Source organism: Xiphias gladius, chromosome 20, assembly GCF_016859285.1.
Source record: "Xiphias gladius isolate SHS-SW01 ecotype Sanya breed wild chromosome 20, ASM1685928v1, whole genome shotgun sequence".
Taxonomy (NCBI): Eukaryota; Metazoa; Chordata; class Actinopteri; order Istiophoriformes; family Xiphiidae; genus Xiphias; species Xiphias gladius.
Window position 1 is genome coordinate 15,928,473 of NC_053419.1, and position 27,235 is coordinate 15,955,707.

At 41.5% G+C, this 27,235-nt stretch overlaps 1 protein-coding gene across 9 annotated transcripts; it reads left to right on the forward strand.

Annotated features, from left to right (window-relative positions):
* The first annotated feature begins 197 nt into the window (after positions 1-197).
* prrc2b (proline-rich coiled-coil 2B) lies at positions 198-22,833 on the forward strand. Of its 9 annotated transcripts, none has more exons than XM_040156995.1 (31): positions 198-402; positions 4,638-4,819; positions 4,922-5,099; positions 5,555-5,657; positions 5,950-6,013; positions 6,197-6,340; positions 6,913-7,226; positions 7,406-7,530; positions 7,627-7,790; positions 8,962-9,049; positions 9,174-9,342; positions 10,228-10,567; positions 10,680-10,870; positions 11,676-11,877; positions 11,972-12,179; positions 12,395-14,440; positions 15,278-15,441; positions 15,560-15,675; positions 15,759-15,900; positions 16,407-16,483; positions 16,687-16,974; positions 17,150-17,251; positions 17,437-17,629; positions 17,723-17,820; positions 17,902-18,029; positions 18,177-18,417; positions 18,514-18,681; positions 18,860-18,939; positions 19,118-19,199; positions 19,415-19,624; positions 20,497-22,833. In XM_040156995.1, the coding sequence occupies exons 2-31, from the start codon at positions 4,705-4,707 to the stop codon at positions 20,662-20,664; spliced, it is 6,708 nt and encodes a 2,235-aa protein (XP_040012929.1). In that variant the 5' UTR covers positions 198-402; positions 4,638-4,704; the 3' UTR covers positions 20,665-22,833. The 9 variants fall into 9 exon arrangements, with proteins under 9 accessions (XP_040012929.1, XP_040012933.1, XP_040012930.1 ...); XM_040156999.1 differs by having other exon boundaries at positions 15,281-15,441; XM_040156996.1 differs by having other exon boundaries at positions 11,975-12,179.
* Positions 22,834-27,235: the final 4,402 nt, after the last annotated feature.

The following is a 27,235-nucleotide window of genomic DNA, read 5'->3' on the forward strand; positions in this document are numbered from 1 at the left end:
CTAATGTAAACTGCTGGAAGATGCCTAGGGTGATCTATCTATCTATCTATCTATCTATCTATCTATCTATCTATCTATCTATCTATCTATCTATCTATCTATCTATCCACCCATCCAGCTCGCTCTCTATCTATGTAAGTGCCGAACTCAACCAGCAGGGGCGCTTGTTGTCTTTCCCTGCCAAAGTCGTTCGCTGACGTAAGACGCTCTCAGCCGAGCCGATCCAGCCCACACACTGCCCTGCTCATTCTCAGGCCGGGTAGGACCCAAGCAACAACACTGCGATCGGTTCAACCTATGAAGATTGGGCTTTTGCAATCGCCATCCATCCTCTGAACAGACAACACTTTGTGGAAACATATCACTGTCACTAATCAGAAGATATCCTAAGTTGTTGAATCGGTGAGTTATGGACGCGGATGGTTGTGCCAAATCTCCAGTTTTTCCTCGTCTTCTCCGCTGCCCAGGTTTATTGTTGCTTTGTTCTGGGCAGCAGCCATTTTTAATCGCCTTGTCCTACATTCCCATCGCTGTGTTCAGACCGTTCTGAAAGCAAAGCTAGGTGAAAAATGTTAACCCAGGTTTCAGTGTTTCGTAGAGCTTTCACCAAAAAAACTGTGTTTTGTAGTGTCAAGCACCAACGTGAATGCACTGGAAACCAGCGACCTTTCGGGGTTGTTTTCGGAACACTAAGACTGGAAGTTTAACGGAATTGCCGTTTCGCTAGTTTCGAACAAGCTGCGTCTGTCGGAGCTAGCTAATGCTAAGTTGAGCAAGCGGTTATGTTTTATCAATTCTTCCTTCAAGCATACAGACGGAAAAAAACAGAAATTGGCCTGTATTCCCACATTCTGAAATATGGTAATGATTAATGACATACAGCTCTACCGGAGCTTAGCCACTAGCACTTGATGTTTACATAGCCATTTACCTTTAGCCACCAGTTAGCATATTTTACTAGCGATGGCCAGCAACTATACTAAGGGTCCTTCTTAACGTTTGTGTTACGTTACAATTTAAGAAAATTTTAGGTAACAGTCTGAAGAATCAGATACAATGACCCAGACCGCTTATTTGTTTTTATCTTGGCTGCTAGTTGATCTAGGTTGTTTTTGTTTTCGAGCAGTGAACTGGCTGGTGTCAGTTTCATGTGCTGGAATTAGCACTAGCTTCCAGTGAGGTAACGGCACCTACAACTGACGTTAACGTTGGAGAGGTCAAACGTTATCTTTCGGAAAATATGTTATAGTGTGTTGATTTTTTTTTTAGCACGTATATTATTTTCTTTTACTTGTCTGATGGAAATAACGTTTAAAATGTAAACAAAGTGAAGAAAATGGAAAACGTCAGCTGTCATTGCGTTAGCTTCCATATCTAACCCAGCTTCAACTAAATTTGTGATTTGGTGGTCTTTGTAGAAATTATAGGGTTTTTTCTTGAATCCTCAGAAGAAAAAACGGCAATGCACAACTAAATTGACCACGATGAACAGATATTTTTCTTACGAAGTCCCGATTAAACGCCTATGCGGAGCTTTAACCGAGCGGCCTCCGGCACGTTATTCATTACATGGTTTTCGACTCAAACGACGAAATATTATTCGCATAGGTTTATGTATAAAATATGCAAAACAGCAGCTGGACCTTTGTGTCTTAGCTACCGTTACATAAACCCAAAAAGAAAAAAAATTGTCCCACTTTTTAATGTTTTGTGTCACACTCAACATCTCTTCGCATATATTGTTTTGCTAGTTGGATTAAGCAATCGCTTTTGAAATCTGAGCGCAAGTAGCCATCATTAAAATGTTCAACTTTAAGAAGACGCTAGGCCATATACCACAATATTAAACCAGAAAAAACCCTCATCGGGGTGAGCAGTTCATCTGATATGTCTGTCTTTGCCAAAACCATTTCACTGAAGATAAAAATAAATTGATTGCTTATGCATAGCAAGTTGGTAGCGCTTGTGTGTTTCTTGCTATTGCAAGAAAACGTTGCCTTCATTTGACTACTATCGCAGATTTAAGTGTATATAAAGATACAAAAATATTTTTGAAATATTTTATCAAAAAACTTAAAATAAGGTTAGATGATTAAACATCAATGAATTGCATAATTTTATTTATCCACGTTTTTTTTTTTTGGTTTGTTTGTTTGTTTGTTTTGTATTTCTGTAGTTAGTTAAAACTTACAGTACTATTTGCTGTATTTTTAGTGCATGTTTGCCTATTCCTGTCTGGTAATAAGGAATGTTGGAGCTAACAATTTCATGTTGTTCAAGTATGTAATTTTATGATTTTGTCAGACGTGAGCTGTGTACAAGCACAAAGCTTATATAAGCTTAACCTGGTGCTTTAAAGACATGGTCCCGAGTAAAACGCATGAGCCACAATTCAAAGCCATTTCTGCAAACATTACATTAATTCTACAAAGTATTTAAGTAGTAAGGGAAGAATAGATGGAAATGGAGTTTCAACCAGGAAAGAGAAGGGATTCTTGGCATGGCAACATCATGACGCGTACTTCCTGCCAACAAGAACCTGGTCTGTCATACTTAATTTTAGTGTGAATAAAGTATTAAACACGTCAGATGATTACTTATTTAAGATACAATTCAGTCAAATCCCACCCACCTTATTGAGCCATACAGAGAGTTGCAATTCAGGGTTTTGAGGTATAGCTGCTGCTGAGTCCTGGTGACACGGTGCCAGATTTATTTTGTGGTGGTCAAAGCATAGCAACAACTATATTTGAAAGAAATCAGAAGCAATAAACCAGAAACAGTGTTCCCGTTTCCTCAGGACAATTCACATACCTGAACTGTTTTCACTGTCATCTGTTTTCTATCAAACATAATAGGTGGAAAAAAAACTGGTGGTAGTGATGCTTTGATCGAATAGTGTCCAGATTCACTGGTTATAGTTAAGCAGTGGAGGGAAATCCACTTGTAGAGCCTTGAAATTTGCTCAAAATAGATAATCTGCCACAGTGAACATTAAGCAGTTTTGTTGCTCAAACTTACTTAAGAACTTCTCCTAATGACATATGGAGGGAATCGTGTCTGCAGCATTGGTTTTGATCACAGCTGCTCACAGCAGCTCAGTGCTGTTTGTAAGGTACAAAATACCAACAATACTACGCAAACAACTTTGTCTCTTACATGTCTGGAGACAAATTGGACGTGATGGCATCTCTGCCTTCAAGTCAGGATGTAGAAAAAAACAAAAACTGACGTTGAAGTGAAGTTCCACAACAGATGTTAACATGGAATAAGTCACATTTTTTCCATTCAATGTCAGATGTCTATTTAAGAAGTGATGACAATAACTGCTTTTATTTATATATATATATATATATATATATATATATTTATTTTTTTTTTTTTAAACGTGTACCCGAACACAAAAGGTATTTTTCCATATAGTTAGGATATCTGTTTCAGGCCATGCTGTGGGCCACTGTGATCATAGGCGACATACCCCAAATGGTTTTCTGTACAACAGTGATGTTGCTGAGTTTGCAGTGGAAATGCTTATGATCGCTGTGTGGCCAAGGGCCATGACATATGGAAGTACTAGTGTCGACAAAGGATGATTGATGCTTCACCTCACATTGGCTCATATCTTTTGTTAAAAGTTGCAGATGAACATGTTGCAAAAACTAAACAGCATCAATCTGACCACCAACATGCAGGTGCATTCTACACCTGTGTAAGAAAATAACCAGTCAGTTTGTGTTACCAATTCTACACATCATGTAGAGTCAATCAGAACAAACTATCCAACCATATTTAAACCACTTTGAATCTGATTCAGTGGCCTCTTTATGCACTCACAGTCCAAACAGAGCATGTCTGATTTAAAAGTTGCAACTGTTAATATAAAGTTTTGCTTTGCCTTTCTTGTATTTGCGTTGCACCGGCATTTTCAGATTGTGCTTTGCATGTAGAAGAAGAAAAGAATACTAAATGGGTTAAATACTGATTTATTGGGTTGGACTGAAAAGACATTCAAAAAGCGCTCTCTAATCCACTGCACAGCTGTCGATTCACAGACAGATATTTTCAGTTTTATGGTCCTTGGTCTTGAGCTGTTTTCCTCTGAACATAATTGCACCATCTCAGTGCAATGCAGGCAAGATAAATTTTGTTTTTGGTGCTCAAAGCTTTGAAAATTCACATTTGACAAAACTAAAAAGCAACAGAAACTGTGTCCTGGCCTTTTGGAATAATTTGAGAATTTGTGACATGAATTCCTGTTAATATTTCTAAGGTAGACAGTAGTAACCAAAACATACTTTGTTTAAAAGTAAGAAGGTTACACATCTTGTTCCAATATGATGACTGCCTATAGAACCAATATTTGAAACGTGGTTAACCGCTCATGAAATAACGGGTCTAGTTTTCTTCTTTCACCCTATTGTCAAATATTTTACATGTCAATTATTTTGTTCATATGTAAAACTCTGAAAATTCTGAAGATTCTTCAAGAATCTAAAATAGATTCAGTGCTGACAAAACTCTAGATGACCCCCAGCCTCACATGATTGTAGATTAACATCCTCTACCTCTAAGTTTATAAACTTTTTCTTCTAGTTGGGTCTGTACTTAAAGTGGACATTTTTTCTCCTCTTCTCTAGGTAGAATCAGAAGGCACTGGGAAGAGGCGCAAAGAAAAATTTCCATACTCGATGACATTACATCGCAATGTCCGATCGTTTGGGGCAAATAACCAAGTCCAAGGATGGGAAAAGCAAGTATTCCTCACTCAGCCTGTTTGACAAGTACAAGGGAAAATCAATAGAAACTCAGAAAAACACAGGTAAGTTTGTTTCTCTCCTCTTACTTTACACCTGTTAGCCTGTTTCAATAGCTTTTTTAATCTTAGTCCCCTTGATTTATCTGCGTATGTTTTCTCTCCCAGTAGTTCCGCGACATGGCTTGCAGAGTCTTGGCAAAGTGGCCACAGCCCGGCGCATGCCCCCACCTGCTCACCTGCCGAGCTTGAAGTCTGAAAACAAAGGAAACGATCCCAACGTGATTATTGTGCCAAAAGACGGTACAGGATGGGCGAACAAGCAGGAACAACCCGATCAAAAGAGGTACGGGGAGAAAGTTTTACGCACAGCACGCTACCCTTTCATCTAATCATTATATCAAAGGTTCAGGTAAATCAACTGGAATACAAGTAATATTTTTAAATTAATGTGATGTTTTTATGCACTACAATGGTATTTTGACAGCCTTTCTAGTTTGTGGTTTTCAGAAGATGTAAGGCTGTCAAGTCCTGAAAGTAAACAAGTTAATTACACTGGGTGCAATGCAGAGGCACATCCTGAGAGACCCCTTCTCAGAAGGCAGCATCAGGATAAAATAAAATAAAGCTTTGAGCTTTGTAATAGTCAGCTGTCAAAACTGGTAGCTCATAATTAGAGATGGTTGTTGCATTTACACCTGCTCATGGGTTCAGTGCAATTTAGTCAGTATCATGTCATAGTACCTGTGCCTGCTTTGACTAAATTTTCACAAAGTAACTTTTCTTTTTTTTCATTTGTAGTTCTATTGCATCAATACCACAGCTGCCGGAGTTGCAGCCGCAGCTGGCTTTACAGAAATCTGTCTCCAATCTTCAGAAGCCCTCACCGGTAGCCAACCAGGAGGTGTGTATGATTTTTACCACCATAAAGATTGTGTTTAAACTTCTATCACTTATTTGATCTTCAAGAAGCAGTCTTTAATGCATAACTGTGGGTATAGTGCAGATTTCTATGTTGATATCCAAAAAGTCTACAAAATATGTCCCCTCTGTGCAAGAAAGCTCTCACTCCTAGTTAGGCAAGTGAAGTGATCACTATGCAGACTCAGGAAAAGATTCCTCAATCTATGTCTCAAATGTCAGACAGACCTAATGCAGCTATTAGACTGTGACCTTTGTTTTCTTCATTTCCACAGAACACAAACACAGGTGGACCAAAGCAATGGGCCCAGCTAAATGGAAAGGCAGTAGAGCAAGATGGTGAGTCATCTCAGATTTATCTTAAATTGAGAGTGACTTGCGTTAAAAAATTAAATGACATGCTAATGGTGAAGAACATCCTGTCCAGATTGTGAACCCCTAATGTCTATGCCAATTATTACAACATTCTTCTGTTTGCGTAAGTCAGACAAAAACCTTTGTCGCTTTTAATGCCAACATCAGGTTCAAGGGCCTCAAACCGACTTCAGCCCTTCTCTCACGAGGAATTTCCCACGCTGAAGGCAGCTGGAGAACAGGACAGGGCTGGCAAGGAAAGAAGCGGCTTCGATCCGTCGTATGGGCCCGGACCAAGCCTCCGCCCCCAGAGTAAGTCTTGCCTCTTAAGAATTGACACGGGAGTCTCATAGATAAGCTAAAGTCTGCTGGAAAGCAATTATTAAATTGGCGGCCAAATTTTTGACTATCTAGAAGCTAATGATACTCTTGAAAAACATAAACAGCTCATTTATAAACTAAAAGAAACATATTCCAACAATAGGAGGAAGACAGCAATTTACTCAGTGTTTCTATAACCCAACTCTACGTGTCTGTTGATTTCATGCACTTGTGTATTTTTTAAGCCACAACAGACATCCTGACATACTGTACTTTTCACTGACTCATAGCTGTCACCCCTGGGTTTGGCAGTTGCCTCTACTGGCAGAGTGGAGAATGGCTGTTGTTTTTAAAGTTCATATGGACAATTTTGGATGCTCTGAATTGGCTGTTTCTGGGATACAGAGAGCGTCGATTGACTTTGCAGTATGTAATTAACTCCTGTCATTAACAGCATGGAGATGAGGTTAAAAAAACGGTGCGGTATTTGTTTAAATTTCATATTTTTTTCAGTAAGATTTGTCAACAGCTCTTTCTGAAATCTCTCTCTCTCCCCCATCAAGATGTGACAAGCTGGAGGGAAGGTGGTGGCAGGAACCTTCAGCCCTCATCCCTGACCCTCAGCCTGCCTGCAGACCCTGAGGGTAAGCTAACTGCCCTGGGTGAGACTGGCACCCCTCCAGCCTCATCTCACCCCTCTTCTGCCACTGGCACCACCTCTTCAAGTGTAGTGACGGCTCAGTCACCAGTCCTTGACCCCAAGGAGCCTTCCCTACGACCCGCCCAGCCTGTCCGCAGAACAACCGTCCCGACTGCCCTGCAGTACCAGCTTCACCACACTTCGACTGCTGTCTACCATGACATGTTGCCCGCATTTGTAAGTACTACATGACTCATGACTTTTGAGGTACTTGTTTGTTTAAAAAAAAATAAGATTCAAAGACAGGGCACTTGTTTCAATTGCACATAGATAACTTTGCCAGAAACAGCTCAGATACTTTTGTTGGCTAATTTTATTTCTGCTGTGAACACACTGTGTCATCCTGCTGTTTTCAGATGTGCTCTAAAGAGACACGTGAAGCCCCAGGCTCGGAACATGTCCCTACCACCGTAGCAACCCCAGCCCGATTTGACAGCAAGCCCACTTTTAGACAGAGCTATGCCAAACCTGAACTTGTCAAGTAAGTACATTAACAATGTGAGAGCAGTTAAAAAATTGAACTGTTTGACCAAGACACCCGCAATTGCTAATGTCTTGTTACCATCTCTGATTGCAGTGGTGATGCGAGAAGAGAGAACCGCTTTGTGCGCGCTCCACCTCGACTCTCCTCTCAGCCCATCCGCAGGCCTGGTGACAGACCACTACGTCCAGCCATCATTAATCCAGAGGACCTGAAAGATCTGGATGAACTTGACAATGACTGTGAGGATGGATGGGCTGGTCAGTATTTCTTAGACTTGTAATTGCCTCCAGCCCCCTTTTTTAATGAGGCCAAATAAAATGGTGACTTTAATTTTGTTACATTAAGTTTCTTTTTCAGCTTCTGAATAGTGATTGCCGCCATAGTTTTTGTATTACTCATCATATGCCAACATCTATTACCATTCAGTGCTCTGACTCCACTTCTAATACTTCAACCTGTGTAATGTGTAGACAGATTTAGCACAAAAACCATGAAGTCCTCTTGTCAAACAATGTACAGTATCTACACATTTCCATAACCTGTCTCCATAGTATTATAGGGAAGCTACAAGATGAAAATAGGTACAGTTGCTCTGGTTTTGAGGTTCTATCTCAAATATGCACACAATTAGAGAAGTCACATTGCATTATATATAGAGACAAAGATTTGCACACTATGTCCTATTAAATGCAGGTAATTCAGACAGTTGTTGATTAGATCCAGTTGCATCTGTAACGTTAACATGTGTAGCATTCAGTAGCTTAGTCCTATTGAGTTAACACAAATAATCTTTTCACAGTATCAGAAACCAAATGATGTAAGGATCTGCATATGGATGTTATTAAACAAGTATGATCTGTTGGCATTCATACCCAAGACACAGCAAGTTGACTTGCATTTAAAAGATTTTATCCAGCCAGATAAATGTTGCGGTCATTCCTTTTTTGAGTGTATGGTTTTGTTCAGACACAGGTTGCTCAACTCTGCTTTCTCAGCTGAGATTGATGTTATTTCTGCTAGTTTGGTAGTCCAGGTGTAACCTGGTGTAAAGTCCTCTCTACACTAAGTGCACTTCATGATAAAATAACCGACTGAAAATGAATTTACCCAGATTAATTTAATTTATCACAGTCTTACAGATAAATCTACACCTTTTCTTTAACCCGTAATTTCCTTTAAAACACTTCATAAGGATGTCAGAAGCATTGTTCTCTGCACGTTCAATATCAGTTAAGGGAACTGATTTTACCTGCTTATATAGGTAGTGCTTATTTCTCTCCACTCTGGATAAATCCTAAATGTACACTACAGTTGAATTCTCAGTCTTATTAGCAGTAGCGAGGCATGTACATGGAATACCATTGCCTGTTCCCAATGGTCTACAGCTCATGCCACACCACACCTGCTGACAGTTGGTTGTTTTTCCAGGACTCCATGAGGAAGTTGATTATAGCGAGAAACTCAAGTTCAGTGATGATGAAGAAGAACACTCGCCCAATGATAAAAACAAGATCTGGTGAGATCTTTCCTCCTACCCCATTACTTCTCAAAGCACTCTTGTTAGAGCACTCTGAATCAGTGTCAGAGTTTTGTCATCATTTAAAGGGTTCTTGGTTTTATTTTGATCTGTTACTTTTTAGGACTGAATGGGAGAGGGAGAGAGAGAGCCAGCGGGACTGCCAGTCCTCCCTAAGTTCAGGTGAGGCGTCTTACCCCCAGGAGGGCCCTGAGGAGAATTATTCCTACCAACATCACCATCACGATCCTCCCAGGAAGACCAACAGCAGACATCTCTCATCGGACACCCAGGTAACTAAACACAGTGCTGTGTGTGCCACTTTCATCCTCCTCTTTCAGGATTACTTATCAAACATGAACTCATGATGATATTACTCTGTTAAAACACATCTTGTTCTTTAATTTCTCTTAGACTGGAGAATAAAACAACACTACAGAGCATATAGCAGTTTGCCTTCACATGCCCTCAAGTGAGACTGTCATTGAGATTCCGGAGAGATTACCTTGCAGTAACCATAGTGATATGAGTCTGACTACTTTTTACTTGCCAAGCCTGTTTGCTTGGCAAGTGAAAAGGATGTGATAGACATAATGGAAAGATAGATTATGCGACTGTTTTTTGGCCATTTTTATGTTAAAAAAATCTGTCAGACTCTGACTAAACAAGTCTTTGAGGCTTTTAAATTCTCAGTCTGAGTGGGTGGGTTTAGACTAAGAATTTGCAGAATGCAGACTAAGCATTTTATGGTATCCTTTAGCCCTAGTGATCTAAGGTGCATACAATGTAATATTTATTTTCCAATTATAAATTCAGTTTTGGATCTTAGTTTCTTGTCATTCCTCCATTTTTTTCATGTTTCTATAATTTAGAGCACTGCAACATGTTACTAACAATTTTCCCGAAAGGTGAACATGAATTGAACTGTCAGGATTATTTTTTTGAAGAATTGGACATAGGTTTGTTTAGATTTTTCTGTTTTAAAAGTAGTAAATCCTTTTGGTCATACAGAGTAAAAAACATAAATGAATTCTTAGTTAAAACCTTTTATCAAAGTATACATTATTAATAATTTTTCAGTATAATTTATATACTATATTCTGGAGAATGTCCTGTGTGTTTTCAAGAACGGAATCAATTACATCCCTGAACTGCCTCTGTTCCATCTCTACACCCAGCAGAAAAGCCAAGGTGAGCCACTGGCTGACCAGGAAGATCACCAGCGCCAGTCTCAGACTCAGGCTCCTGCTAGGGCAAAGTATGTCTCACCTGAGTTGTCAGAGGCTGTTGAGAGAGCCCGCAGACGCCGGGAGGAGGAAGAGAGGCGTGCCCGTGAGGAACGGCTGGCTGCCTGTGCTGAAAAACTCAAAAAGCTGGATGAGAAGTTTGGGAAGACTGAAAGGCAGACGTCAAGGACAGAGGAATGCCAGAAAGAAGGAGATGGCAAAGAAATCCCGCTGTCCCCAAACAGGGAACAAAGTAAAAGCCACCATGAGAACTGGCAATACAGCACAAAAGGTAAAAAACGTAGACTTGCTCATTTAGGACTACATATTTTATTTAAATTATAAAGACTATTGCAGATTTAAACAGCAAATTCTAATAATTCTTTCGATCAAATGGTTTTCAGATGGAAGTGAGTGTCCCCCAGACAACTCTCCTGGCCATAGTTACCGTGAGGAACATGGCTTTTCTACCTACCGTGGCAGTGAAGATGATGGACAGGAGCCCTCCTCCCCCTCAGGAGAGTACAATGGACGTCATCCCTCCAAACCCATCCCACCCCGCTTTCAAAAGCAGCCACAGCACCACCAGCAACAGGTGAGGGCCAGCTGATGCCCCTTCCAGCCCATAAAGTCCTAATCCCAGACTAATGCGTCAATGTATTACTGTCTGCTTTGTGAGAAGAGGGCTTGCAAGAGGTCGCGGAGGGAGGGATTGTTTTTTAAGGTTGCAGTCATCAACATGCAAATGTGAAAGGCAGTGAGCATTGTGTAGGGTGTTAACCTATTTCTCTTTGATTGGATTGTCCATTGTTAAATCTTGTTGGGGTTTTTTGAAGCTAATATCATTTGGTTCTCTCATGTACGAAGAACAGGAAAATGTAATCTCTAATGGGTGGATTGATTCATGTTACAAAATTTTAAATTTTCTGCTGTTAAATTCACCATAAGAGGTTTATTTGAGCATAGAGAGGCCTGTTTCACAGAAGACACCCTGACATGTCCCTGTAGGAAAAGCAGAGTTCTAATTAACAATGGTATTACATTAATAATGGTTCCATCTTTAGTGTTATTAGTAACACCTGTGCTTTTACTGCTCAGTCTACTGGGTAAAGGGCCAATTGGTAGGCTAGTTGGTAATTTTTTCTTTAACAGAGAACAATTGCTGTGATAATGAACATGGCAGGGTCTTGCATGAGTACTGAAACACAGAAGATGAAATTAGTCTGTTTTCTTGATGTTAGTCTGTAGGGTATGTGAATTAATGTGGTATTCAAGTCTCTCAAAATAACACTGACACGTCCATATGTACATGTGCTTTAGTAGTCATTTTTAAACAGAAAAAGGAATGTGGATTTTGTCTACCATCTTTTACAAGTTTGTTTGATGTATGCATTCTACAGGAACAAGTATATAAGATGCAGCATTGGCAGCAGTCAGGTCACCCGGCTCCGTCTGGCTCAAACCATGGCCAGCGGGGCTACTATCCCCCACATGTCCTCGGGTTTGACCCCCGCTGGATGATGATGCCACCTTTCATGGATCCCCGCATGACCCAAGGAAGGTCTCCTGTGGACTACTACCCTGGTGCTGTCCATTCTTCAGGTGAGCACTAATTTAAGAAAAATTAGCGCCTACCTTCGCATCTGAAATGAGACGGTTTTCTAAATCCAAATTTTAATACTGTGATTGTTTTCAGCAGGAATGATAAAACCCATGATGCATCAAGACCACTTGAACAGCCCTGGTTCTGATGAGGGATGCCATCCCAACCTGCATCAGGAGAGAAGAGCCCCTTCCACTGAGCCTTACCCTATGTGGAACCAAGACGGCTACCCCTTGCGCAGCTTCACTCCACCTTACCAGAGACAGCATGAAAGCTCAGACAGTGGCCAGCCAGATGACAGGTCAGTTACTGTGTTTAAAATTATTAGGGTCTGTGAATTTTGCAGTTCTTAATTACGGACTTCTCTCATATCTTGATTAAAAGCCATCCAAACGGGATAGGCCTTTCACAAAGCAGATTTACTGAGTAAACCCTGCTTAGTGAGAAAGGCCTCTCTTGATGGGCTTGTCTTTTTTTTGTCATTCTTCACCTTTTTGTATTTCCTTTTTTCCACAGAAGTGATATGGCCTGCTCCCAACAAGACTCCTATGAAGACAGGGCCAACGAGTGCTTGGCCCATCCTCAAGCTGATCTTCCCCATCATGCTTACCAGAGCAGAGGCCCAGACAGAGCACATCATGATCAAGGTTTGCTGACCACTGCTCAGAACCACACCCAGAATCATGCAGATAATGAATACCCAAAACAAGACTCTAGAGACACACATCTGAAAGATGGCCCTGAATCTCACGATGAGATCTTAGATGGCTCCAAGGACAATTGGAAAAGAGATGGAGGCCAGAAACAAGATGGAGTACTTAACAATGCTCAAAGCCAGTGGTCCGAACCCAGTTCTAGTTCCAGTAGTAGTGTCAGCCAGCCATCTGAGACCAGTGGGCGTACCTTGATTCGCAGAACTGGGCCCATCAAGAAACCAGTTCTCAAAGCACTCAAAGTGGAAGACAAGGAGAATGAGAAGCCTAAACCTGAGCCTGAGGAGAAGCCTGTCCCCTACCGCTTGGAGAAAGAAGTCCTTACTAATGTTTATGACTTGAAGAAAGATATCCAGCCTGCCAGCAACAGGCGCTCAGCCTCACCTGTTGTTGAAAAACAACCCGAAGAGAGGCAGCATCAGTCATCCGCTCCCACCAAAATGGACAGGCCTTTGGGCACCCACAGTGATGACTCTTTCAAAGAGAGCACCTGGGACAGCGGCAAGAGCCAGTCATCTAGAGATAACCAAGAAAACCGGGAGCCCCAGGCACCACGGCGCAATAACTGGATCTTCATTGATGAAGAACAGGCCTTTGGTGCAGTCAGGGGAACAGGTAGAGGGCGCAGTCGAGGCTTTAGGGAATTCAGCTCTAGAGGTGGAACCCGTGGTGGGCGTGGTGGAGACAATCTCCGAGGAGCTTATAACAATAATAACAACAGCAGTGGCATTGGCGCTCAACGAACAGGCAGAGGCCGAGCACCACCTAGGGACCTTGTCAAGGTGGAGGAGTACCAGAGGGGCAAGCCCCGGAGGCGAAATGTCAGTGAGACCTTGAGTGAAGCCTCTGAGTATGAGGAACTGCCCAAGAGGCGACGACAGAAGGGATCTGAAAATGGAGAAGGTTACACAGAGTCTGGAGAAGTGCGTAAAGCTGATAGAGATTCTTGGAGATCCAACAAAGTGTATACGGATGACCAGACAGCCACAGATTCCAGAGAAAAGACCAAGGCCAGTAGGGGCTTTGGGGGTCGCATGTTGCCCCCCAGACTAAACACCACTGGAAATTACAGTCGAAGCTTTGGAGGCTCCAGGGACATTTCTACATGGAGAGGCCGTGGGCCCCAATTTGGTAGCAATGGTGGATCCATGCAAGAAAATGGTTATGGTCCTGGAGCTGAGATTATTTATTCCCGCAGACTCCCTGTTGAACGTGAAACTCTCAAGTATACCCCGAAATTCACTGGTTCTTTCATGGAAAATGGCACAGAGGACCGTGAAGGGGAGTTCTACTTTGACAATGATAACCCTGACAGGCAGATGTTAAGGAGACGACGTCCACCACGTCAAGACAAGCCTCCACGCTTCCGTCGTCTAAGACAAGAACGTGAACCTGGTTCAAACCAGTGGACAGGCGATGAGTACGTAAATGGAGACTTTGGAAACCCCTGGCCTGGTCGCTCCAAAGGCAGTGGGGAAGACAACTGGCCCAGTGGCCACTACTCTGGTGGACGTCCTAGCCAGCACGGTCAGGTGGAGGAATGGGAAACAGGATCAGAAAATAGTGACTTTGGTGACTGGAGAGAGAAGCGAGGTGGAAGTGGAGGTGCAGCTACACAAGGACATGGTGATATTCCCTCTGACTCTGGTCATAGTGAACCAGGCTCTGGTGAGAAAAGGGAACTTTCAAAGAGAAGCTTCTCCAGCCAGAGACCATTGGTGGAACGGCAGAACAGGAAAGGAGAGCCGTCGCTGCTGGAAGTGAGCAAGATGTCACGTACACCTGATAATCCCCCCACCTCCTCTAACAGGAGCGACAGTTGGCAGAATGGAGGGACTTCTTGTAAGAGGTGAGATGAATAAAAGAAAGAACTTTAAGATGAGGTTAATTGTAGGTTATACTATGCTATACCCATATGTATTGAACCTGGTAAAGAAGCATCCTCAATATGTGCTGGGGTATTATATTAATGTTCCTGTGTCTTGTTTCAGGCCTGGTTGTTATTGCTGCTTAGAAAGCAACAACACAGTGTGTATTCTTCCTAAATTGTTTTGATCTAAATATAATCTGGTTTGCCCCTCATAGTGACAGGAATTAACTATTTTTTTGCTCACCTTAATTAGAAGAAACACATTTTTATTTCAAATGTATGAAAGTGAATGATTACCCTACACAGAGAAACAGTAATTGTTCAGTTCAAACTCTTCCATTCTGTTCAATTGTTTCAGGAGGAAAATATATTTATAGTTTGCGACTCTTAACCCTGCTGTTAACCAAATTATGAGATACTGAGCATTTCTCATCATGCAGTCTGTCCAGATGAGGATGTAGCTCAGTTTCATTGGCTAGATGAATGTGGGAAAAGGCACTTTTGCCTGACCGGAGGATTGGCAAATTGAACAACACTGTAGATTTTCCACAGCAATCCCCACTGAGCTTGAATTTTAAGTCGTCCTGTTTTGTTTTGTTTGTCTTATTCCACATGTCATCTGTAGCTTTTGCTGAACTTGATTGGCTAACATGTATGCTTCATGCCAAATTGATAACTGCCCAAAATTAAATGGACTACAAGATCCTTAGAAGTTTAGGTTATTTTGTTACTGTTTTATTGTTTTCATGTTGATGATTTAGCAGTGCCCAGAATACCCAATTAAAACCCCTTTGTCTCTCCCTTTCCTGTTTTCAGCAGGAGCCCAGACGACTCGGGCCCAGTCTACGGCTTAGAGCAGCCGGAGGAGAGGGAGCCCAGTGAACCCTCAGGGAAGAAATTAGACAAGGAGCTAAAGCCAGGACCTGTCAAGACAGACATAGCCGAACCTCTCACCCAGTATGAGCTCAGCAGCTACCCAAGTGAGTCCAAATTTTTTTTTTATTAATTTTTTTTCTGATCTTTATGTCGATAAAAATGAAAAATCCCTGGGCATTTGGTGCTGCTACATTTTGCATTGACCACATGCTTGTATTGTAGTCGAAGGGGACACAGGGGGTCAAGTTTCGAATCCAGATGGATACCAGGATGCCTTATCCAAAAAGCAAAGACGCCCACAGGAAGATGAGAGGAGGAGGAAGGAACAGGGAGCTGCTGTAAGTTAAACATGTTCAGTCGTAATGCTGAGGATGAACATAAAGTGTGTACTTTTTTAAGCTTTTTCTCATTTCTATGTTAGGTGCCAGTGAAGAACAGGTCAATGGCATCCAAGATACCACCACGCTTTGCTAAAAAGCAGGGAAGCATGAGCATTGAACAACCTGAAGAGGCTCTTTCTTCCAACAACCTGGGAACTGAAATCTGGGAGACCAACAGTTCAGGTAGTAGACAGATCCAGCTGTCTGTCAAGTCTTTGTTCTCAATGCTTTTATTGGTGCTATTAAGAGGAAACTTTAGAGACACATTATAATAATTTGGTATTGCTTGTAGAGCATATTTGCTTAATTACTGCACATAGCAGAATATACCATTGTTATATTGGACACGATTGCTCAAATATTGAACTGAGAACAAGGTTTTTGAAGTTTCTTAACCTTTGTTATTTTTACGGATGCAGCAGTGTGTGGTAGGCTTATTATGTACTAAATAGTTTGACATTAAAACACAGAGAGAAGAGAAGTTAGGAAGGATTTGTTTAAAATGTGCATTCCCAGTAAAAGCTTTGGTTTTTGTGTAAATACATTTTTTTAAATTTTCAAAGTAGAAGTATGTTAATTGACATTTAACAATTTTATTGATGTTTTAAGGTGTAATTTGTGAATGGAAATTCTGAAAAACAACGGCTTGATTGCATTTTTCACTAATGGCATTCATTTATCTTTTCCAGCTCTGTCAGTACAATCATCAGGAGGAGACTCGTGGACTAAACCGGTGTCTTACACTGGGAGCGAGCCCAACTCTGAGGTAGTACAGTGCAGTTTCTCGTTACTACTACTGCAAATATTCAGTAGCTGATATGTTTGACTTCCGTTAAAAAAGAATTATTAATCTTTAATTTTACAATTTTCCTCTCTGCTTCATTAGTGACAAATAATAAATGAGTTGCAACGAAATTGGATTACTCGAAGAACACGAACAAATTAATGTCTTTTCTTCTTCTTGGCCAGGACTCTGATGCTGGCCCAGAGCAGAGTAAAGAACAGCACAAGCCAGGGCCCATTGGAAATGAACGCTCCCTGAAGCACCGCAAGGGCTCAGAAGGTGTCGATCGGCTGGAAGGCGGCCCCATCACGCCAGTCAATGGTGTGGACCTCCATGTGGACACTGTGCTGCCTGTGCCTCCTATTGAGTTTGGTGTCAGTGCCAAAGATTCTGATTTCAGCCTACCACCGGGCTCTACCCCTGTGCCCGTGTCAAACCCTGTCAATAAGCTTCAGGACGCACTTACCACCAATGTGAGTGATTTTTGTGAGAGGTGGTCCGAATGCATTAAGGATAGTTGCAACCAAAATCAGTAATATAATGCTTCCAGGGCATTTTGAAAATGGAAATGTCTTTTTTTTTTTTTTAAGATATTAACTTGACTGATATTTACTACTGATTGATCCTGAACTTTTGTTTTTGTAATAGACGACTCTCAATCAGAGTATCCCCATGCTGCGCTCCAACCACCTGCAGCCTGGCATTAACCTCAACCCCATTTCCTTCCCCAGTGCTGATCTCACTCTCAAGGTATTTGAATTACAACCCCATGTACACAGAGATGTTTCTTTTCATACCTGTAACAAATGAGGGTTAATAATTGTCTGTTTAGGCAACCATTTCCTGTATGGGGAAAAATATAGTGGGAACATAAAAGCAAAACTGACTACGGTATTCAAACCTGCATATCAATTTTAAATGTTTGTTTTCTTCAGATGGAATCAGCACGCAAGGCGTGGGAGAACTCCCAGTCCCTCCCTGAGCAGGGCTCTCCTGGTGGAGGTGCTTCAGGTGCTCAGCCTCCCTGCAGTGTTGGCTCATCCAGTGGTGTCAGCTACAGTTCTTTCGGAGGAGTGTCCATGCCTCCGATGCCTGTGGCATCAGTAGCACCCTCCATGTCCATGCAAGGTAAAACTGCATTTCTTTGCCCCCTGTTTGATGAAGGCTTAATCTTTGAGGACAACTAAACTAAAAACCTGTTGTTTCCTCTCCCTTCTGTAGGTAATCATATTCCCCCATTGTATCTAGATGGCCATGTCTTTCAAAGCCAGCCGCGCCTCGTACCTCCCACCATGACCCAGCAGCAGACATACCAACAGGTAGAGAGAGAAGCACATAAATAGACAGGCTTGTTTGTTTATCAGCAGTTGTCATTATGATAAATTTGTTCATCCATTCAGGCGGCTGCAGCCCAGCAGATTCCCATCTCTTTACACACGTCTCTTCAGGCTCAGGCTCAGTTAGGGCTTCGAGGCGGTCTACCTGTCTCTCAGTCTCAAGAGATGTTCAACTCTATTCCCCCCTTCAGGTACTGCCACCTTAGTTTTTCATGGAATGCCCACTGGTCCCATTTATTTGTTTCACTTCAGTCATATTATCTGTTCAGCTCACATGAAACCTGTTTATGTCTTCCTTTTGCTCATTCTGTTGCCCTGCTTTGTCTTCCTCGTTTAAGGTCCCAGGTTTACATGCACCCCAACCTGTCACAGCCCAGCCCCATGGTGCTGTCGGGCGGAGCTCCGCTCAAGGGGCCCTACTCTGCTTTCCCTGGCATGCAGCCCTCAGACATGGTCAAGCCACAGTCAGGCTCCCACTACCAACCAATGAATGGCAGCCAGCAACTAGTGTATGACAGCCAGTTGAACCAGGGGCCTGGTATGGGTTCTTCCCAGTTAATGGACTCACAGCTCATCCAGGTTAGTGGGTTGATGAAGCTCAGTTTCACAACAGCTCAAGATACTTTGTTCCTCTTGGTACTTGTCAGATTGTCAAATATATGAATATTTCAACAGGTGACCATGCCCCTGCCTGGCTCTCAGCTGCGCTATGGCTCAGCTCAGCAGCATCTCATCCTCCCACAGTCTATCCAGCTGCAGCAGGGACAGAACCTGTCAGTGGGAGCGCCACGTCGAATGCTGCCACCCGGCTCCCAGCCTGCTGTCATGACTGGCAGTCGAGAGGTGAGACTAACTGATCTAATGTTACTCGACCAAAAATGGTTCTGTTCAGATATTAGTGTAATAAGGATATAGTGTAGACAAATCTGTATAATGCTGCATATCTCTTATCTATAAAAACGGCAGTTCACAGTGGTTTATGTGTATTGAAAATGTGTCTTTCTTGTTGCTGTATTTTCAGGGCTCGCAGATGGAAATGAAAGGCTTCCAGTTCTCTGAGAAGCCCAACCACTCCCCAGGCATATCTGGAGGGTCCTACAGGTGAGTGGAAAAGACTAGTTCAAAAACTACGAGTTAACTGGGCAGAACTGCATATACAGCTAACGCTCCATGCGGCTCTGCTTTTTTTACCAACTCGGATATATGGTGTATTACAATGCACGTTTGAGGAAATGATTATAAAACTATCTTTATTTTCTTTCTGCCTTCTCTTCATCAGGCCTGGGTCTGCCAGCCCCAGCGGGAAGCCATCTGGTCCTGGGGGCCCTATAGGCCCCCTGCCAACACATTTTACTCAACAGGTATTTCTTTTTCATACATTTATTTTGAGATGTATTTACTTTAAAGGTTAATCGGGGCCAGGGTTCACTTCTAAAAATTATAAGCCTGTGAGGGAACTCAGTTATTTCGACCAAGTCTGAAAATGCCCCGAGAAATTCAGTACTAACATGCTAAATATTCATGTTTTCCTTTATTTCCCACTGCTTCATCTACTCCCCCCTTCCATGACCAACAGGTCCCACCTGCTCAGGGCAACATGGTGATGCACATGCGGCCCCCCACCACAGGCCCTTTCCCCAACCCCATCCAGAGACCAGTCATGCAGGTCAACAAGCCTGTCATCATCCGCTCCCCCCCTTACCCTAATCCTGTCCGCGACCCTTCCCACTCCACCCCTCCCTCGGCTCCTGAGCCCCCTGTCAAAGGGCCAGAGGATGGCATGAAGGTGAGCCACCCACTGTAAATATAGGTAATTTAATTTAATCAATTTTCCTTTTCTCTTTTGAATTACTTGTTTTATGGATTTTTTTAAATGTGTGCCTTTGACTTAAAGTGTACAGTTCTAGTTATCATATCTGAAATGTCTTGATTGGACACATTTTTTGTAATGTAAGACTTCTGTAGAGATGGTATAATTCTATACTATTGATAGTAATATTTATAACAATTCTATAGTCTATAGTAATGTTATAAATATTACTGTCTATAGACTAAACAGTACTGTACTATGAAGAATTTTCACAAATATGATTTTTATTGGAAATGTTTTTCCTTGTGACAGTAATTACTTTTGCATTCTTAAATATAATTACAGATGAATGAAGGTTTTTAATTTTGGATACTCTGATGCTGATAAACAGTTTTATTCAAGTGACTTTTGTGTATACGTAAATTAGTCTACAAGTGATCAGCAGCATGGTTGGTCCTAGAAGTGGTCTGGTAGAGTTGCATTTAGGCTTAAAAATAGGGTCAGAGATGAGATTAAATAATTATTTCTGTAGAGTTTGTGATGTCCATGGAACAGCAGCATTTTATGCTAAATGAAGTAGAAGTATGGTGTTATGGATTGCTAAATAAACAATAGATTGTCGCCAACTAGGTTTTTTTTGCATAAAAGGCATGAATTGACTTTTTGGGGCGAAATAACATTTACAATAGTCAGAAACTGTAGAGGGAGGACATCGTCAAAAATGTCTACTTTTTTTACCAGATAACTGAGGATCAGCCTTGGACTATCCAAACGAGTGTTACTGGATAAATGCAAAGCTTGCCTGGCACCGCTGTAGGTCTTAGTGACCCTACCTTTTCTTTGTGCAGAATAAAACCATAAGAGAAGTGCGCAAGGCAGTGGGTGAGGGCAAGACGCAATCTGGGGGCATGACCAGCAAACTCCAGGAGCCCCTACCCTCCACAGGGCAAGCCAAACCAGCACGCACTGGAGCCATCAAACCCCAGGCTGTCAAAGTAGAGGAGGGCAAGGCATAACAATGGACCTGAAAATCCTCATCACCACCCAGCCTGCCAACAGAAAGCCCCTTGACCAATTTCTGAGCCTTCTGAGACCCATCCCAAGGCACTGAGGCAAGGGGCAAACATGCAGACATCATGATGAATTACCCTACTTGAACTATCAGAACTGGACACTACTATTTCACACCACGTATAGAGATATATAAATATATTATAAATATATACATAGACACAAACAGTCTTTTAAGCAGATCTCTTCAAGGTCCTCTTTAATTTATTATTAGTCACTTTTAAGGGGACATTGGTAAAGATAAAAGATATTTCTGTTTTTTGTTTCTCCTCAAAGTGGGAAAAAAGGAAAATGGCCAACTCAGACACATGGTTCATTTTTCATACCATTTTGCCAAACTGTATTTACTCCCTGTTTATGGACTGTAGCCCTTAAGACCAGGCAGACACATAATAAAACTCACTATGAGAAGCAAAGTCTGTTAAAAAAAATTTTTTTAAACAAATTTGAAATGCGGTGGGGCACTTGTTTGTCATTTTTCATTGGCATTTTTGCTGGTAAATAAAGATTTGAATCATCACCCATTCATCCTATTCGTAAAGGACTTCTTTAACTAACCCAGGAAAAATCCTAACTCCAATTTTGTGGACATCATTGCATGTCAACATGGCAAAAGTCAAGGTCATCAGCCTAGAAATGCATCTTCTGGGGTTCTTCACCCAGCCCATGAACTGTGTCAAAACTGCGTAGACTGGTAGAAATTATTTCTTTTCTTAAAACTCCGTTCTTTCCTTTTACATTCTGTTGCTTGCTCTCTTTTGTCTGTAAATTGAAACAAAAAGATGGACATTGTACCAAAATCATGTTGCTTCCATGGGAACTTCACTGGCATTGATACAGCGTGTGCATGTGATGTGCTGAACGTGTGTAAACTTGCAGGACTCCTACCTAGAAGCTAGTAACATTTAACAAAGACTGTACCTGAACTCAGCATTCATTATGCTGCCATCGACTGTATGGATTTTGATAAACCCAGCTGGCAACAATTTTGGGCTCATTGTGAAGTTTTGTGTGTGGGGTGGGGAGGGGCTGCATTCTCAATTGCTGTAAAGGACCCCTGAAATAGCTGATTGAAATGTTTGCGTTCTTATCACTTTTGTTTGGGTTGTAATTAATCAAACTGTCTGTTTATGAAAATGTGATATAATTGATTATTTTTACATCCCTAAACCTGGGGCGGATTGGTTTTTTTTTTTTTTTTTTTTTCCCTTTTAAGGCTCCTGAAAGACTTTGCTATCTAATGCTGTTCAGATCCTACTTAACAGTACTGTGGGGAATTGTGAAGAAAAAAGACTCACCATTTGATTATTCAGCATCTGGTCTCTGAGGTGGCACTAGCAATAAATGCAGCCTAACTATAATCACAATCAGGGTCCAAATAACTTTTTTTTTTTTTTCTCTGTTAGAAGCTAATGATCACAAACAAGGGGCGTTTAGCATTGCTTGCTGGATTAAAATACGATCTTTGCTTAAGCTTTTTTCGTGCACACTGCAGTTCCAGTGGACTACGAAGGATTTTTAAAGTGTTCTATTTGAAAATGTGAAGCTGTTGGAATCATTTCTTTTGTTTTTTTTTGTAATGGACATTCATTTTGAAACTCACAATGCCAATGTCATAACTGGTTAAATGTTACTGCTTACTATAACGCTCCATGACACTACAAAATGTTGCGATTTATCTTTATGACAATGTTTCACAGGTATATATGTATATGCATACTTAACTGTACAGTCCAGCCTTGTCAGCAAGGGGAGGCTTAAACCCGCGTTTCATTTTAGATATTGTGGCACTATAAAGGATTTAACGTTGAAAAGATCACCGTGTTCTCGGAATGGACTGCTTTCACTTGTTGATAGGTTCATCGGGCTTGGAGTGTTTTTGCCTCTTATCCCTTACTGCAAAAGATCTTGATGCTTCTCATCATTGTACCTGCACCAAAATGTTGCCCTGACTTTTTTTTTTTTTTTTTTTTTGTACTTTGAAGATGCATATTTCATTTTGTCAGAGGACCAGTGCTTTCTACAACTGATCCAGCATTCTATTTATCCTATCTGATCTTTATCCTTTCAGATACTTGGTCATTACTCTCCCTTGTTAAAAAAAAAAAAAAAAAGCTTATTGAAAGAAAAGAAATAAAGCAGTTGTGATTTCTTAAATGTACTGTTGATTCTGTATTCTCACTTTGTCATATTAAAATCATGCATCAAATTCTCGTGAAAGAAATCATGGGAAAATGATTTCAGTCTTGGGACTGTTTAGTTTAGCTTAGGTTTGTGGGAGGTGCAGTGTCCTTGATGGAAGTTGTAATCAAGCCTCAGCAGAGTCGAGTAGTTTTAACGCTATGTTACCAGCTAGGTTTCCGAAAAACACTGATATGTTGTGTTTTTAGCACTTCATGCATTAATGTTCAACATGAAGCAAAAAAACCATTATTTCAGTGGGTACAGTCATTTCTAAAAGAACTGCTGGACGGGGAATCGAGGTTTGATTTTGTAGTGCTGGACATTTTTTACTCCCCTACTTCATCACTGCTTTGCAAATACGTAAAAAAAAAAAAAAATTAAATCCAAAGAATGTCTTTCTCTTATTAGCTACACTTTATTGCTACCCCATCCTCCAAGAACTTACAAAAGACAATTTCTACTTTATAGTAAGTTTTAACAAAAACAAAAATTGCTTTATATGGACATTGTTGCTCTGCCAGGTTATACCATAAAACCATATAAAGTCACTGGAAAACACATGATCCAGTTTCTTTGTCTCTCCTGACTGGCCTGGATCTCATGCAATTTAGGATGCAGAACAGAAAAATAGTTTGTGGGTGTGTGTGTTTTTTGTTTTTTTTTTAACATTTGTGCTCGTTTTCAAAGTTAAAAAAAACACACATCCGAGACAACTCATGTTTGAGCAGTTTAAAAGGACTTTTTTTGATCTGGCTGTACTGTTCATCCTCGCCCACCAGACTCTTCCTTGGGTGTGGTTTGGAATTTTACTCATTTTAAGTCAGAGCAACATCCTGCTTTTAGACCACTGGTCAACCTGGGGGTCAAATCGTTCTTTGATTTAACTGCTCATTGATTACATGAGCGCTGATGCCATAACATGTAATGAGGGGCTACAAGTACGGCTGCAACTAACGATTATTTTCATAAATTATTAATCGATTAATCATTTAGTCTATGAAACATCAAAATCTTGTCAAACAATTTCACTGAGCTGAAGGTGGTGTCTTCACATGTTTTTGTTTTGGACAAAACTTTAAAAAACAGCCCAAACCTCCCAGATATTCAGTTTTACAATGATATACGACAAAGAATAGCAGCAAATTGTATCTTCTAAGAGGCTTAAAATCTGCAAGTATTTGTCATTTTTCATTGTTTTTGCTCGAAAAAGCAATATAAGGATTAATCGATTATCAAAATGGTTGCCGATTTTTTTTCTGTCGACTGACCAAGTGATTAATCGACTGTTTGTTTCAGCTCTAGTCACAAGTACTCGTTACTTCACGTTAAGTGGTCACAATTCAAAAAAGGTTATAAAGAACTGTTCCGGACATAAAAAAAAAAAAACCCTCTTAAATTTCAGCGATACATTTTGTAAGATTTAATAATTAACGCTCAACACTACTAGACTGACTCTTAAATCCGCTGCAACATCGCCCGGTGTCATGATAAAGCTTGTTTCGCATCACCCTTAAAATCCACCGTTTGACCACTGGACATTTGTATGAATAACAATTACCGTAATACCGCAATATTGACGCACGTGTGAAGAGCGGGGCACTTGACGTCAGAAGTGTCAAATTCCAGAGATTTTTTTTTTTTTTTTTTTTTTGTCAGGACAAAGACGAGGCTTGTCCGGACCGACAAAGTTTTCCCTTCGTGACCGCGGAGTGAGGGACTCGTTCGCTTTTGTGTAACAATTCACTGACTCTACCTCCGAGCATTCCGAGTGTTTTTTCTGCGCCAGACAAACACGGTAACTTGCCTCTTGGTTTCATCTTTTGTCCCGTGGGACGTCCTCTCGACCGATGTGATGTACGCGCGACTAACGCTAACGTCTAGCGCTCGACATCTAACGCTAGCTTTAGCCGGGGCCATTTATTTATTCGTTTATTTTTCCCCCTTTAGTTTTGTATTAAACGCGGTGCCCGCAGGAAAACGCGGGGCGTGCTGTTAAAAAAAAACAAAAAACATCGGGGGCCTCGACTTGATAGCAGTACGTAAAAATGCACGTCGGGGAGAAAACTGTACTTTTCAGAGTTTCGTACTCGTAAAATCCAGTACAGTTCAGTTATGAGTAGATGCCATGTCGCCCCGGAGAGGAACATATGTCAGCCATCTTACTCGGATCGAGCTAAGTCTTGCTTGTAAAACTGATGCGGGACTCGCCACGTTAACGTTTGTTTACCTCACGACGTGTTGTTGGTCAATTACTCGACTAGTCCAATGACGAGAAACTAATCGCCGACTGTTTCGCCAGTGGATGAGTCGTTTATACGCGGAGCTTGTCGTTGCTCCAGCTTGACCGTTGCCTCGGTTTGACTTTTTCATAATTCTAAACCCGGATATCTTTGGGTCTTCTGCTGCTGGTCGAACAAAAATCGAAGACCCTCACCGTGAGCTCTGGGGAAACCGTGACTGACTGACATATTTACGGCAGCTGGTCGATTCCCTGAGACAACAGCCGCCAGATTAATCGGTGGAAACAGTCACTGGTCGCACCCGTAGTTGTACTGGTCGTCGTGAGGCTCTCTGGAGACTTTTTGTTGTTGAGGGCCTGACCCCAGAATCCCAGTATTGTGCATCTAGGGAGGGGGGCTGAAAGTTACGCCCATGTAGCTACCTGATGCTGAGCTTGACCGAGATTAATAGTGATGCAAAAAAAAGCTGTGATGATTTCATGTTTGCCCCAAGATGTTATTTACCTCCCAGTCCACAGCGTGCTGTAATTAGGGGTCCAAGCGACAAAAGGAACCCCCAACTCCTTGAGGACACGGGTTTTCTAGTTTAAACATTCGTCCTGGTTTACAGTGCTGCTGTTCTCATCCAGTTGGAAATAATAAGAGTTGCTGGAAAAACCATCGTTTGCTGATGTACTCCCATATTCCCATAGCACACACTGGCCAGAGAAATTTAACAGAGAAATTTAAAATGTATTTCTCGTGATCAGTGAAGTGGTTGACAAACTGGTGAGGTGTTTTTCTTTTTTTTCTTTTTTTTAAAAATGATGATAAATGTAGAATGTGTCTCTGAAGCTTTTTTGTGTTACCCCCCGTATCTCTCCGTGTATTCAAACTTCCTTGAGCAGTTTACGATTGTACAACATTGCAGCAGTGGTCCTCTCCGCAGGCAATATTACCGGCTGTGCATCTGGAATGAGAGCTGTGTCTCCCTCCGGTGGTTGCACTGAAGAGTCAGTAAAGAAACGCCTGAGTTGTCTACAAGTAAACCTTTAACCCTGAGGATTCCTGCTCTAAAAATGTTCCCGCTACATGGAAAAGTCTATATTTAACAGTATATCAGGATTTCCGTTTAAAAGCACATTTAAATTTTTAAAACTTACGATTGGAATGACTGGTTAATCACAAATGGCAGCTTCCACGGTAGATGATTGTTATAAAGCACCAAAATTTAGGTCGCTCAATGTTCTTTGTCAGTGCCGCTACACTCTTAGAGGCCTCATGTCATAAGCCGGTATGTTTCAGCTTTCTTTAAGTAACAGCTGCGTTTCTTTGAGGCAGGAATGGCTACCAAGGGCGGCGTGAGGTCAGATGAGGGCCTGATGATGATGCAGGAGCTTGATGATAGGCTGAGAGAGCAGATTGACAAACTGGAGCATGTACGCCTTGCTGCCGTTGACCTGAAGCACAACTTGTCTGAGGTACAGTAGGCATGCCATCGCTAGTGACAACTGCTGGACCAAAATTCATTTCCATCGGCCTCTCTTCTATGTTGGTGTTATTTTTCTTTTATACAGAGTAACAGTGAACTAACCCAGTCTATCGCTGACCATCTGGAATGGTTGAACCACTTGTCAGAGCGAGTGGAGACTCTTCACATGAACACAACTGTTTTTGTTCAGGTGAGAAATTGATCGTTTCCGACGGTTTGTTATGCTTGTGCACTCTGCACCAAATTCAGAACACAAAAGGCTTTGTTGATCAAGTGTGCATACTATGTAATAATGTTATCACTTGCATAAAAACAGGAATTACTGGACGTGGCCATTATTGTTCAATCAGTGTTTCATGGAGCAGCAGATACATAACTACAGCATTTGCTGATGGATTCCTGGCAAACTCTGTCCACGTGAAGAGAGTAAAAGAAGCCATTAAGACACAGATGTGCTGGAACATCTGCAGCCACCAGAATGTCCTGTTTCTTTGACGGGAAAAAAGACATTACATCATATAAACTAACACGTGTTACTGTTCAAGCATGTTCTAAATCTGGTAGATTAGCTGCTAGTTTCCTCATAGTTGATCTGTTCTCACATTTTCCCAGAAAAGCCTT

Coding starts and splice junctions, on each gene's coding strand:
- prrc2b (XM_040156995.1), top strand. CDS start 4,705: ATGTCCGATCGTTTGGGGCAAATAACCAAGTCCAAGGATGGGAAAAGC. Junction 5,100..5,554: donor GAACAACCCGATCAAAAGAG/GTACGGGGAGAA, acceptor TTTCATTTGTAG/TTCTATTGCATCAATACCAC. Junction 18,418..18,513: donor TGGACTCACAGCTCATCCAG/GTTAGTGGGTTG, acceptor ATATTTCAACAG/GTGACCATGCCCCTGCCTGG.